We start from the raw sequence: 13653 nt of genomic DNA, 5'->3' as shown, positions 1-13653 counted from the left end.
TCACTCTCTATGTTCGCTGGTCACCCCCATCACTCAGATATTTACCCCTCTGTGCTTTCAGCGCATCCACAATTTTTTACTATAGGAGCCAGGGCAGTCCTTCCCTTGTACTGCCCCCGAATTTAGTTTTCTCGACCCCGTTCCTCGACGGTTGTTTGCTGTCAAAGTAGTGTCTCAGATGGAAGTCCATGGTTTCTCACAACCCAATAGCAATAGGCATAAATTTATCCAGACCTGGGCATAAATCTATCACGTACCTCCAAAAAAACCCCCAAAAAGCTGCAGGGTCAGGGACAGACATACTGCGGCAGATTTACTTACGCGGTCCTGTCGCGATCCCGCTGTGCGTTGTCCGACGAGGATTCGGGTCTGCCAGGATTCACTTTGGTCGTGCATCCAATTTCCTGCATGTGTCGCTTCCCCACTGAGATCCGTCGGAGTTCACCATCTTCTTCCCGGTGCATGTAAGTGCTTGATCTTGCGACACAATTTCGCATGCAAGCCGGCACCGATGCGCCACAATCCGATCGCATGCGCCAAAAACCCAGGCAATTCGGCACAAAAAGGAAATATTCAGGAAACCCGTCAGAATCGCGGTTTGCGGACCCTTAGTAAATGTGCCCCATTGTATACAAATACTTATATACTGCCAGATACTGATCCGGCAACATGCTGTCCTTGTATGGGATCCACCACTGATCAGACCCAGATACAATTAATCACCACAACACTTTTATTCTGACCCAGACTTGGCAAATTCAGATCCTGACCTAAACCTAACCCTACATTTGGTCTCTTGATCAATTAAACCCCTGAACTAAAATTGTTATCCATTAGTTTGATCTATAATAAGATATGACAGGCGATTTGCAGTGGACTGGTATGTACACGGTAGGTGGAAGGAAACTGCACACAACAGTGATACACTTGTATAAGAAGGAGCTGCTCACTAAGCATTATGGGGCTTGTAGGAAACTGCCATCAAATGCGAAACCTCCTATTCCCTCATATGTTGGTGGAAAAAAAAAAGGGACATCTGCACAATAATGCTTAGTATTTACCTTTCCTATCCACACTTGCATTTTGAGAGCGTTTAGAAGTAAAGTCTGATGTGGTAAAAAATTAAAGAGCCAAGAGACAGCTATACACATAAGTTGTGCCATTTGACCTGGCAGAAATCACCCGGCTTGGCCTGTAAAGCTGGCACTGCTGGAGATATATAGGGAAAGAGCTAAAATAGAGAAATCTGAATGAGGTTGTTGCAACAAATCTTCCAGATGTGAATACACAGTAACGGTAACACTCATAGACGTCATTATAGCTGGAGATGCGGACGTAGTATTCTCTGCATAATGGGGGAGACTACTGTAAAGAGCTATTTTTTTTAGCAGTATGAATATGTACCTCCAATATCCATCTAAATGGTAATGAAATCTAAACAAAATCATCTATTTCTGCCCCCACCCCCCTTCATCCCGCCTCATTATGATGAGAAAATAATAAAATGTTCGGCATCTGATACGCTGCGAGAAACACAAATCAGCCAACCTAATGGCATTTTACAGCGCGGATGGTGGCGGGCGAAGACAAATATTAGCCGGGAAGGCAGATGATTGCTTCCATAATGCTGTGTTAGCGGCTCGGCCCGGCAGTCACAGTCATGCAGTTTATTATTGGTGTTCACAATGTTATTTTCTATCCCTTGGAATGAGCCTCATTGTGCTGCGTCTATGGATGGTAAAGGGTAATTTCCCCTGAGGAAGATCCACTGGTGCCTATTGTCAAGGAAATACTATCGCTACATGTGTGCGGGCCATGCCTGTTTATGTGTGTGTAGGATATAGCTATATACCTATAGTAATAGTAACAAGTGCTATTTCCATTACTCATCACCACCCGTTGTAAATTTTCAGGGGTTGTTACAAATTTACACAGGTTGTCCCCATCCGAAAATGAGTTGGGTTTGCGTAAATCTTGCCTAAAAGTCAACCATGTGGGTTGAGCCTGTTCTCGCTCATACAGAGAGTAGGGTAAGTGCCCTATCCATGGACGTAGACAGCGAGAATGGGGGCACACAAGTAAATTTAGGATTGGTGTCCGTGTAAGAACTGTGTTATTGTACTAAAGGGACTGGAGACTGTGGAGGAAAAACAAAACAGTGAACCCTGAACTGAGCTCCTTCCCAAAATGTCACCTGCATTCTTACTGGTTCCTCTCTAACTAGAGGCCAGTAACTGGTCGATATTCCCTTCCTATGCCAAAGTGAGGACACAAAACAAGATTTTCAAAGAAATAACACGAAAGAGAAGTCACAGCAGAGATAGCAATACGGCACAAAATCATAATACAAAAGGATAGTCAAACTATGTAAGCCAAGATCAGATAACCAGAAATACAGAAGAATCGCAATAGAAGATAACATGGAGCTAGCCAGAAAATATAACCAGCAGACAACAATGGGTGAACTGGATCTATACAGTATAGGTGGCCAGAGAGCCTGAGTCCTAGATGACTGAAGCAGAGGCCTGTCCATCCCCGAAGGATAACTGCTGCTGGACCAGAGAGAATCTGCCGTGGAACTGGGTTTGGAGCAATTAGTATCAATACAGTCAGCAACGTAAAGCACAGTTCACACTATGATAAAATCAATCAAAAACAGAGAATTTTAGCGCATCCTTAGTCGCATTCTGCAGACAGAAGAAGAGTCTAAGATGGATATTACAGTTATGGCTATTCTATTGGATTTCTGGGAAAGTTTTTCCCCATTACTCCATAGAAATGAGTGGAGTATCTGTGCTCCATATAGTTGGAATACTCACAGTCCATGTGATTTCTGGGTGTCCCATGAATTGGATCCCTCTGAATAGACGCTGAACCCTAAACCGAGTAAGGGATAAGTGTATAAGGAAGTACTATAAGGCGGCATGCCTACTTTCAGGTGAGATTTACAGAAATCTGGAATCTTTTCAGAACCAAGACCTTTGTTACAAGTGATGAAGAGTGGATATATACATAGATACATTTTATAGTCTCCTTTGAATGTCTCAATTTTTTTGGGATACAATAGCTTCTAGGTCATTTGAAATTGTTGTAAATTGTATAAATCAATTGGAATAAATCCATGAATTTTAATCTATTTCTGTAGATTTACATTTGTTACAACCACCGCTCCAGATCTCCTGCATAGACGATGGGGCACATTTACTAAGGGTCCGAACGCCGCACTTTTGTCGGGTTTCGCGGTTATTTCCGTTTTTGCCCTGAATTGCCCCGGGGTTTTGGCGCATACGATCGGATTGTGGCGCATCGGCGCCGGCTTGCATGTGACAGAAATCAGGGGGCGTGGACGTCGGACAACCCGACGGATTCGGACAAACCACGGAATTTAAAAAAAGGAATTGTGTAGCAAGATCAAGAACTCACATGCACCAGGAAGAAGCAGGTGAACACCGGCGGACCTCAGCGGGGAAGCGACGGATGCAGGAACTCGGGCGCACGATCTTAGTGAATCACGGCACACCCGAATCCTCGTTGGACAACGCACCACGGGATCGCGACAGGACCGAGTAAGTAAATCTGCCCCAAGATGTTCAATGATAAAGATTCTGGCTATCTGCTGCCACCACTAGGGGGAGACCAGGACATCATTATGTTGTTGGGTGCATTGTATACTATGTTGCTATGTGTATAACGTATCTTCTGCTTAAGCCTCCGGCACATGACAGAGCTTGCATGTACTTCCTACAGTTCTGTATTGAGGTACTTTAGTACTGCCATGTGGTGCTTTTGTATGAATTCATACTCATAATTTTCCTCTAGTAACATGAGAAAAATTTTGTACCAGGTCTGATAAGCAGGTACAGTATCATCTTCAATGCAGGCTGAGCGTGCATGTGTATGAGACATGGAGCGTGAAGATTCATTAGTGAGTCCAATGAGATTTACCATACACCCCCCTATACCATTATATAGGTATAATATTCTTATACTGCTATAATACTATGTATATTATCTTCTGCTTCACTCTACCACACACGACAGAGCTTCTATTAAACAGATACTCGCCTTTTAAAGCAAAAATGTATATGTACCGCACACCCCCTATACTGTTATATAAGCATAATGGGGCTCATTTACTAAGGGACAACGCACCGCGGGATCGTGACTGGACCGGCTAAGTAAATGTGCCCCAATATGTTCTCTCTGTGTTTGCGTGGGTTGCCTCCGGGTCCCCCGGTTTCCTCCCACACTCCAAAACATACTGGTAAGTTTGGCAAAGCACTGTGCAGTGCTGCGTAATCTGGGTGCAATAGGAATTATTATTATTATAATATGTTATCTGTCTTCCAGGTGGTCTCGCCTTGGCGCTGTCTCTCTTCTTCTATGTGAAATACTTGGTTCTGTACGGATTTCCAGCGCTTATTGTACGTCTGGATGGAGTGGACGCTCCGGCATTACCGCGCTGTGTCAGCACAATTTACAGCTTTTCCGGGATTTGGAGGTCAGTGTATTATTACATTATTGTTCAATATAACAGAGAATTTATAGACATTTATAAATGGAACAATTCCCTTGTCTGCTGAGCTTACAGTCTTATTGCCATTATGGGAGCAATTGGTGCTGACACAGAACTTCCTATAGTCAGAAGCTGATGCATTGTTACAGAACCGGAAACTATTATACATTCATTTCTGTCTAATTATTTAAAGGGAGGTATTGGCCTTGTAGGCGAAGTATCTTGACTGATTCCCTTTAAGAAATTTGCTAAAAGGGACAGTATTGCAAGCTTTTACCGCACACTACACTACACTACCAGCCACTTCAGGGAGGGGATGAAATGTCCTTTCTAGAATTCCTTCTTTTTTGTTAAAACTTGCCCGTTTACCTATAAATAATCTCCTCCAAAGTTAAATGCACATGAGAGGAGTCAGTTATTGCCAGAGATGAGTCACACTGAGAGGCTGAAGGGGGGCTGTCTTTTTAGACTCTTCTATCTTTGGTTCCATTGCACCTGGTACTGTGCTTTTGGTGCCATTTTAAAGCTGAGAATCTCATCTGAGTTCCTGAAGATAAAAACTGTTTAGACATAGGGGGAGATTTATTCGAAGAGAAAAAACTCTTCTAGTTGTCCATGGCGTCCAATCAGAGCTCAGTTTTCATTTTATCACAGCAGTTTATAAAATAAAAGCTGATCTCTGAGCATTTAGAACAGTTTTCCTCTCAGACATGTCTGATAAATCCCCATTAATCTTAATTTGCTCATTATCAGTTTCCTATTCCCAACTACGGTATGTTTTGAACACAGATAGGTCTTTAAAGAAGAGATTCTCATCTTTAAAATGACACCAGAAGCAAATTACTATGTACCTTGCAGTCTAAGATATGGGTGCCTGAAGTGCCCCTCTCCGTCCACCCTGTCACTCATGTCAAGCAAAAAGTGACTCCAGCTAATTTGCATATGATCTTGGGGGCCATTTCTTAAAGATAAATGGGTGAGATTCCACATAAAAGAGGGAACTCTAGAAAGATGATTCCATAACTTTTAAAGGGATTTTATGAACATACAAGGATATACAAGCCCGAATATGACTCCCGATTCCGCGCGCTGGATCTTTACATGCTGATTCCCTATATATTAGGAGTGAAAGTCACTTTGATTATGGGAACTCATTAGTCTACAGACTCTCCTGCTGCTTTGTTGTAGTAGACGGTGACGCTTGTTGCCGTCTGACCTTCATTGACATTGGGGCTTCCAATCACAGGCTTCCAATTAAGTACATGGCGCACCATGGCGCGCTTCCTATAGGGAGGCGAGGGGTGATGTTCAGGTCGGAGGCTCGTGCCTTGTTGGTAAAGAGGCTGACAGATAACGTCTGGTGTATGTTCTCATACTTTGTTGTCTTCCATGGGATATCATGATCCTGCATAGTAATCCTGTACACGGCACTATCTGCATACATAATATACACCATCCTATATACAGAATACAGATGCCGCGGCTAGCCGTCACCGGGGGGGGGGGGGAGGTAATAGCGAGATTTGCTTCATTACATGTTAATTCAGTAGCTTTGAAATTGTAGTATTTACCAAAAAGATTCCGCATATATAAAAGGAGGCAAATCTTAATTTTTTTTTCCCAACACAGAGCCCCAAATCCCCGGCATTGATATAGAATTAAGTGATATCCTTCTGGAAGGCCGGAGCTGCCACTTACCGTATGCAATGAGCTCCTAAGCTCTCCCTAATGGTGGATCACTTAATACTGCTTCAATGCAGGGGATTTTGGAGCTTTGGATCTGAGAAAAATATAAAAGGAATTTAAACAGTAAAGAATTTGGGGCCTAAAAATGATGTCATGTGGACGTTACAGATGTTTTAGTTCCTGATTTTGCACCTGGACCCCTGGATTTACTCTATTTTGTAGAAACTTCTCTAAAGGGTTTGGCCAAGTATACCGAAATTTAACAGGGTAAGTATAATGCCCTGATAAGGTCACTCATATTATACTTGCCCTGATAGAGTTTGGCGTTCGTGGATGGGAGCCACAAGTTTTGTGTCCTTCTTATGATGTCCGTGTTGTGCCAGCTTCGGGTAAATGGAGGAGGCCATGAGGTCATTACCCTACTATCATAACCACTCCCATATTAGGGGTAGCAGGGAAATTCCAAGGCCATCCGCACTAACCAGTGATATGGGAGTGGTTATGACAGAGAGGGCGTGCAGATAGTAATGACTGCACCGCCTCCTCCATCGGCCGGAAGCAAGCAGGACACAGGACATTACAGGACGTCCTGAGTCTTACTGTTGAAGGGTATCTTTAACGGGGTTAGTTAATATCACATGGGTGACCCTAATAGGTTCTTATATTTACCCTGATAAAGTTTGAAGTTCGCCACTGGTAGCCGCAAGTCAATTGTCCTTCCTGTGACGTCCTACGTCCTGCCAGTTTCTGGGGGATGGAGGAGGCCATATCAGTGGTTGGAGGGGCAAGCCAAGGACATCCACACGTACCACTGATATGGGAGTAGTTATGACGGAGGGGGCATGCAGACAGTAATGACTGCACAGCCTTCTCCATCCACCGGAAGCCAGCAGGACACAGGATGTCACAGGAAGTCCTGAGTCCTGATGTCCAAGGTTAAATTTAACTGGGTTTGTATAGTATGGGTGACCCTCAAAGGTTCTTATATTAACCCTTTTAAAGTTTAGTATATGTAGCTAAACCCTTTAAATTTAAAGATAATGGGGCCAATAGGAAATCTTTTTGGCTTGTGTGGCTATACTAAACTATTTCCTTCATTGTTTATAGAGACTCTGAGCTTGCCGGTTAGGTTTAGTGTCCTTGAAGAATCCTGCCACCATAAATACCTATTCATCTGATAATGGTGCCGATAATCAATCAATATTTGATGAATGTGGCTAAGCTCTTATTTTCTTTATTGATTACTCCATGTTTGCCAGTGGCCGCCCCTTAGTCCTGTTTACCTGCCTGCAGAACCAGGCCCAGTCCCAGTCCCAACCACTTGAGCTGATCATGAGGGATGCAGTCCCGGAATTCCCCTTTAATTGGAGTCAAGAATAGAAAATACACACAAAAAACTTCTGTCATCAGAACTCGTCACTACATACGTGTAACCCCTTATTTTGAGACAATTATCTAGAGCGTCTCTCCTTGGCCTCCCCTTCCTCGCTAGGATGTGCTATTCATCCGGTTTTGATTCTCTGCCCACACTGCTATTTTATGAATAGGCGTTATGAATGCCTCAGCAAACACGAGGTGAATGCGCCATTTGTTTAGAAGGACCAAACTTTCTAAAAGCCTCTAAATTGCAAGTGGCTTTCTCCAGCTGTGCTAGATAGGAATCGAAAAATTTTCACGGGACTGACTCTACTAAGCGTCTACTCCCACACAAAGACGGCAGAGACGGCGAGAATGAAAGCCCCGTAATGACGCGGAGCACAGCGTATCTGCAGGGAAGTTCAGGGGGTAAAAGGATACGTATTACACTCACTAATCGTTCCATGTTAAACGCTGCAACGTAGGGGATGTGCGTCAGTTCCTGTCAGCGTCACAGATCTTCACTTGAATGATGTGGGATCACTTATCATAGTCGTTCTTCAGTCGAGGAGGTCCATGAAGAAACATGGAAGCTGGCAGAATTAGAATACTATCATTTCACGGAATGGAACTTGACAAATTCCGTACCAAGATACCAGGCTTTCCAATTTGTATATTGTCTTATAACGAAATGTGTCTGTGTTTCATTCTCGTTTGCCGCCATTGACCAAGGCCACCCATGGAAGAAGGTCCCATTGGTATCAAGAGGAGAAGGACTTTTGCTACGGATTTTCCTGACATAAAATCTGTGCCCAAATCTGAAGTTTTGTCCTCTTCCCGGTTTGCCAACAAGTATCAACACCTGAATGTCAGGGATTCCACTCAGAAGAAGATGTTGGGGTGCAATGACCTGGGCCTCTTCCAATCACAAGAACATTTGGATCCGTTACTCCAAATCCTAGATATTGAATGGAGCAGCAGGATCCATGCTTGAATTAGGGAGAATGGGTCCTCCTTTGTCATGTTGTGGTCCCAGTGGTCAGGCCATCGGTGGTCAGACTGTTATACCCAAACATTGGACAACACCTTTAAACAGAATTCTCATTCCAGGAATTTTTGACATATCCACAGAACAGTAAGCAGGTCCTTACTATGGGACCCCCAACTTACTCAAGGGGTCCAACAGTCCCACTGTGGCATAAAGGCCCCCCTGTTCTTGAGAAGGGACTCACATCTATTATATATCTTTTTTTAACATCTCTCACTAATATTTGTGCTTGCTAGCCATTACGACCGATGAGATGGGTTTTATAGATAGGTTTAGGATTAATACCGGTCACCTTTCACCTAATCTGCTGGGTCAATAAATGGATCAATGTGACCAAGAATCCCTCAGTACTTCACGTCACTGTCCAGGTTTTTAGTGGAAGTCAGGTTTAGGTTCCCCTCCAATTACATATCTAATGTTTTATCAATATTTTAGTCTACCGAAACCCCCTTTAAATGGAAATCTACCACTTGGGTAGTCATAAATTAAATGAAATACACTTACTGGTCGGCCTTTTCTCCTGCACTCTGAAACATATATTTATTAGACCTGAAACACCTGTATAACGCTAAAAAAAAAAATTAACTTGTTAAAGTATGTGAATCAGCGGCGGGCACTCCTGTGGACGGCACACAGGCAGCCCAGGGCTCCTTCAGTTCCTAATTATGCACACCTACTGTGTACTGTCATATCCACCTACTTCCATCCCCCTGCCAGAGAGGTGGTAATGACCCCGGCTCTCAGGTGCGAGCAGGCTGCTTAACACGGACTAGGGCTTCCCGAGCATTTTTGAAAAAGTCGATTTTTTTAGCGTTATGCAGGTGTTTCACGCCTAATCCCCCATATTTTCCTGGGGTGCTGGAGAAAAGGCTGACCAGTAATAAGTTTTTGTGTCTACTCGAATATAAGCCGACCCGAGTATAAGCCGTGGTACCTAATTTTAACAAAAAAAACTGGGAAAACCTTTTGACTTCAGTTTAAGCCGAGGGTGGGAAATGCATTGGTCACAGGCTCCAGCCAGTATATAGCCAGCTAGCCCCCTGTCCCCCAGTATATAGCCAGCTAGCCCCCTGTCCCCCAGTATATAGCCAGCCACCCCTGCCCCCAGTATATAGCGAGCAAGCCCCCTGTCCCCCAGTATATAGCCTGCAAGCCTCTGCTCCCAGTATACAGCCAGCTAGTTCCTGCCCCCAGTATAAAGCCAGCTATCCCTTGCCCAAGTACATAGCCAGCAGCGCCTGCCCACTGTATATAGCAATTCAGCCCCAGTATACAGCCTGCAGCCCCTGACCCCAGTATAAAGCCATTCAGCCCCAGTATATGGTCTGCAGCCCTTGCCACCGCTATATAGCCTTTTAGCCCTAGTATATGGCCTGCAGCCCCTGCCCCCAGTATATAGCCATTCAGCCCCAGTATTTGACCTGCAGCCCCTGACCCCACTATATAGCCATTCAGCCTCAGTATATAGCCTGCAGCCCCTGCCACCAGTATATACCCATTCAGCCCTAGTATATTGCCTGCAGCCCCTGCCACCAGTATATAGCCATTCAGCCCCAGTATATTACCTGCAATCCTAGCCCCCGCTATATAGCCATTCAGCCTCAGTATATAGCCTCCAGCCCCTGCCCCCAGTATATAGCCATTCATCCCCAGTATATAGCCTGCAGCCCCTGACCCCACTATATAGCCATTCAGTCCCAGTATATAGCCTGCGGCCCTTGCCCCCAGTATATAACTGCAGCCCCCCAGTATATAGTCATTTAGCCCCAGTATATGGCCTGCAGCCCCTACCCCCATTATATAGCCATTCAGCACCAGTATATGGCCTGCAGCCCCTACCCCCAGTATATAGCCATTCAGCCCCAGTATATGGCCTGCAGCCCCTACCCCCAGTATATAGCCATTCAGCCCCAGTATATGGCCTGCAGCCCCTACCCCCAGTATATAAACATTCAACCCCAGTATATGGCCTGCAGCCCTTGCCCCGCTATATAGCCATTCAGCCCCAGTATATAGCCTGCAGCCCCTGCCCCCAGTATATAGCCATTCAGCCCCAGTATATGGCCTGCAGCCCCTGCCCCCAATATATAGCCATTCAGCCCCAGTATATGGCCTGCAGCCCTTGCCCCGCTATATAGCCATTCAGCTTTAGTATATAGCCTCCATCCCCTGCCACCAGTATATACCCATTCAGCCCCAGTATATAGCCTGCAGCCCCTGCCACCAGTATATACCCATTCAGCCCCAGTATATAGCCATTCATCCCCAGTATATAGCCTGCAGCCCCTGACCCCACTATATAGCCATTCAGTCCCAGTATATAGCCTGCGGCCCTTGCCCCCAGTATATAGCCGCAGCCCCCCAGTATATAGTCATTTAGCCCCAGTATATGGCCTGCAGCCTCTACCCCCAGTATATAGCCATTCAGCCCCAGTATATGGCCTGCAGCCCCATACCCCCAGTATATAGCCATTCAGCCCCGGTATATGGACTGCAGCCCTTGCCCCGCTGTATAGCCATTCAGCCCCAGTATATAGCCTGCAGCCTGTGCCACCAGTATATACCCATTGAGCCCCAGTATATAGCCTGCAGCCCTGCCCCCAGTATATAGCCATTCAGCCCCAGTATATAGCCTGCAGCCCCTGTCCCGAGTATATAGCCTTCCAGCACACTGTCTGAGGTATGCCCAGCCTATAAGAAAAAAAACAAACACTGCACTCAACTTTCCAACACCCCCCTCTCCACGCCGGTCTTCTTTTTTCTCTGGCGATGCTCTGGCCGGACCGCATAGACCATGACGTCAGCCGCTGTACTGTATACAGTATTCAGAAGATTAAAGGCCCTGTTCCTGAAAACCAAAGCTCTTCCTCTAATACAGATATACTAATAATTATACGGCACATCATTTGGAACCTAAGAATAATAGTGAAGGGTGGGGGTATTCCCTTTCATAGACTCCCATATTTCTGGATGATGAGTCTGTAGTAATCACAGCACCCTTGGACTGATATATCTCTGTGTATAGGAGGCTGTGTCTGATACGTGGGTTTAATATAAAATTGATGTAGCGCGGAGCTTTGACAAGCGCTTTAATAATATACACACAGCTGATAAATGTTCAAAGCTGTGCAAGTGTTAAATATTTTATCAGTCGACTGTGTATTTAGAGAGAAGATCTCTCCGATCCTGCCTCTCCTCTACGCTGCACTATGGCGAGGATGTATTTATCTCTCTATATGTGTACATAGCCGAGTAACTGTGATGTAATGGGATATGTTGTATCTATGTCTTTGATTGGAGGGCATTTCTCTGGATTCTTATCCCCAGGATTAGTGGGGCTCCGATTCCCTCTTGTCCCCATTAGGATGCAGTGGTCGCACATGCTCACTGCCACTCTATTCATTTGAACGGATGACGATGAATGGGACAATAGGCCAGAGTTTTCTGGATAAGTGATACGTATTTATAGTATACAGGGCAAAAACTCTTTAAAAACAAAGTTCCTCGAAAGTGCATTGTCCTACGATAATGCATTCTGGCGCTATTCACGTAGATCGTGCGCCCGAAATCCTGCATGCGTCTCTTCCCCGCTCAGGTCCGCCGGAGTTCACCTTCTTCTTCCTGGTGCATGTAAGTGCATTGTCTTGCGACACAATTTGAAAGTTAAATCCTGCACTCAGTCCCAATCAGTCGGATTGTCCAACAGCCCGCCTCCCAATACGTGTCGCATGAAAGCAGCGCCGCTGCGCCAAAATCCATTTGCGTGTGGCACAATCCCAGCACAGATCCCTGTTAAATACCTGTCACAGCCGTGCAAAACCCGAAAACATCAGAAACTCCGACGAAGTTCTGTGCTCGGACCAAGGCTGCAACCAATCACTAGTCTCAAAGTATTTTCCTAAATTAGTGGACTCAATGAGGTTCGACCATTGGGTCGAACTGATTGCTAACAACCATGATCGATGCTGGCCTGTGTCCCGGCCGCCAGCGCCTGCACCGACGCTGCTGGTACTGATCGCGAGTGTGTTGAATATTGCTGCTACCAACCGAGGCTGAACCCAAAAATTGTGGTTTGGTTCCGCTCATCCCTCTCCAGGTGTCATTTGTATGCAGGTCCCTAATGAGGCCGGTGGTTCTGTCCAGTGGTAACTTAAGCAAAAACTGAATGTCATCAAAAGATTTGAGCCCGGACGGGTAACTCGCTACTGGAACAGACAACTTACTGCCCCCTCCATGTAAGTTATAGAATAAAACTCTGCCCGTCCTTTCAACATACTTAATCAAATCAGTAGTCCAGTGTGTATGTGGTCCTGGGCATCACACCTAAGGTCCGACCATAGAGATAAGTGTGACCAGTGTCCTTACTGGTTACTACGGATCAGACAATCGATTGACCCCTTGGCTAAGACCCTGGGGCCTGTCTACAAGAATCAATTAAGTCATTTGGCTTTTTCTTCTGGTAGATCAGGTCTCATTACCTTCCAGGAGCGGGATGTGTATAAGGTAATGTGAAATGTCAGTGGAAATGTGCTGATAAAGATTCTGCTGTCAAAACTATTTGGTCTTCACAATCCGGCAGATGAGACTGAGATCTGGTTGTCTCTATGCGGAATACTTGTCACATCTGAAACTTTTATTTCCCATACCGGGATACTGTCTGAATATTAGAGCGCTATCCTTTAAAGGGGTTGTTTAATGATTAAAGGGGTTTAACAGGACAAAAAAACAGGAGAACCTATACTTACCTCTGTTCTTACCTCCACCTCAGCATGGCTCCCTCTGTCCATGCTGGCCTCTGGTGGTATATAGGTATATTTAGGAAAACAGGTCCCAAATAATTGCTTGTAAGGTGATTTGGGATCTGGTAGATCTCATCTCCTGTCCTCTCCCTAGTGGTGGCTGCAGAAAGTGAGGTTGTTAAAGGGATTTTTTAGGACTACTTAACTGGCCTGTCTTTGGTCTTATATCTGAGGTGTGGGACCAAAATCTAGAATCTTCGGAACCAACTAGTTGAAGTGACCACAAGAATACAGGGAGCACTACCTCT

At 45.2% G+C, this 13653-nt stretch overlaps 1 protein-coding gene across 8 annotated transcripts in view; it reads left to right on the top strand.

Moving 5' to 3' along the window:
• Positions 1 to 13653, top strand: part of HHAT (hedgehog acyltransferase) — a 169252-nt gene that overhangs the window by 43740 nt on the left and 111859 nt on the right. For all 8 annotated transcript variants that reach the window (XR_011854021.1, XM_072140204.1, XM_072140205.1 and 5 more), the window contains exon 8: positions 4351 to 4501. Coding sequence is in view for 7 of the 8 variants with exons in the window: in XM_072140204.1 (XP_071996305.1) it covers positions 4351 to 4501 (151 nt within the window). In the remaining variant the exon portion in view is untranslated. The remainder of the gene's footprint in view (positions 1 to 4350; positions 4502 to 13653) is intronic.

The sequence above is a fragment of the Engystomops pustulosus genome, chromosome 3 (genome assembly GCF_040894005.1).
Source record: "Engystomops pustulosus chromosome 3, aEngPut4.maternal, whole genome shotgun sequence".
NCBI lineage: Eukaryota > Metazoa > Chordata > Amphibia > Anura > Leptodactylidae > Engystomops > Engystomops pustulosus.
This window is presented reverse-complemented; position numbering and strand designations above follow the sequence as displayed.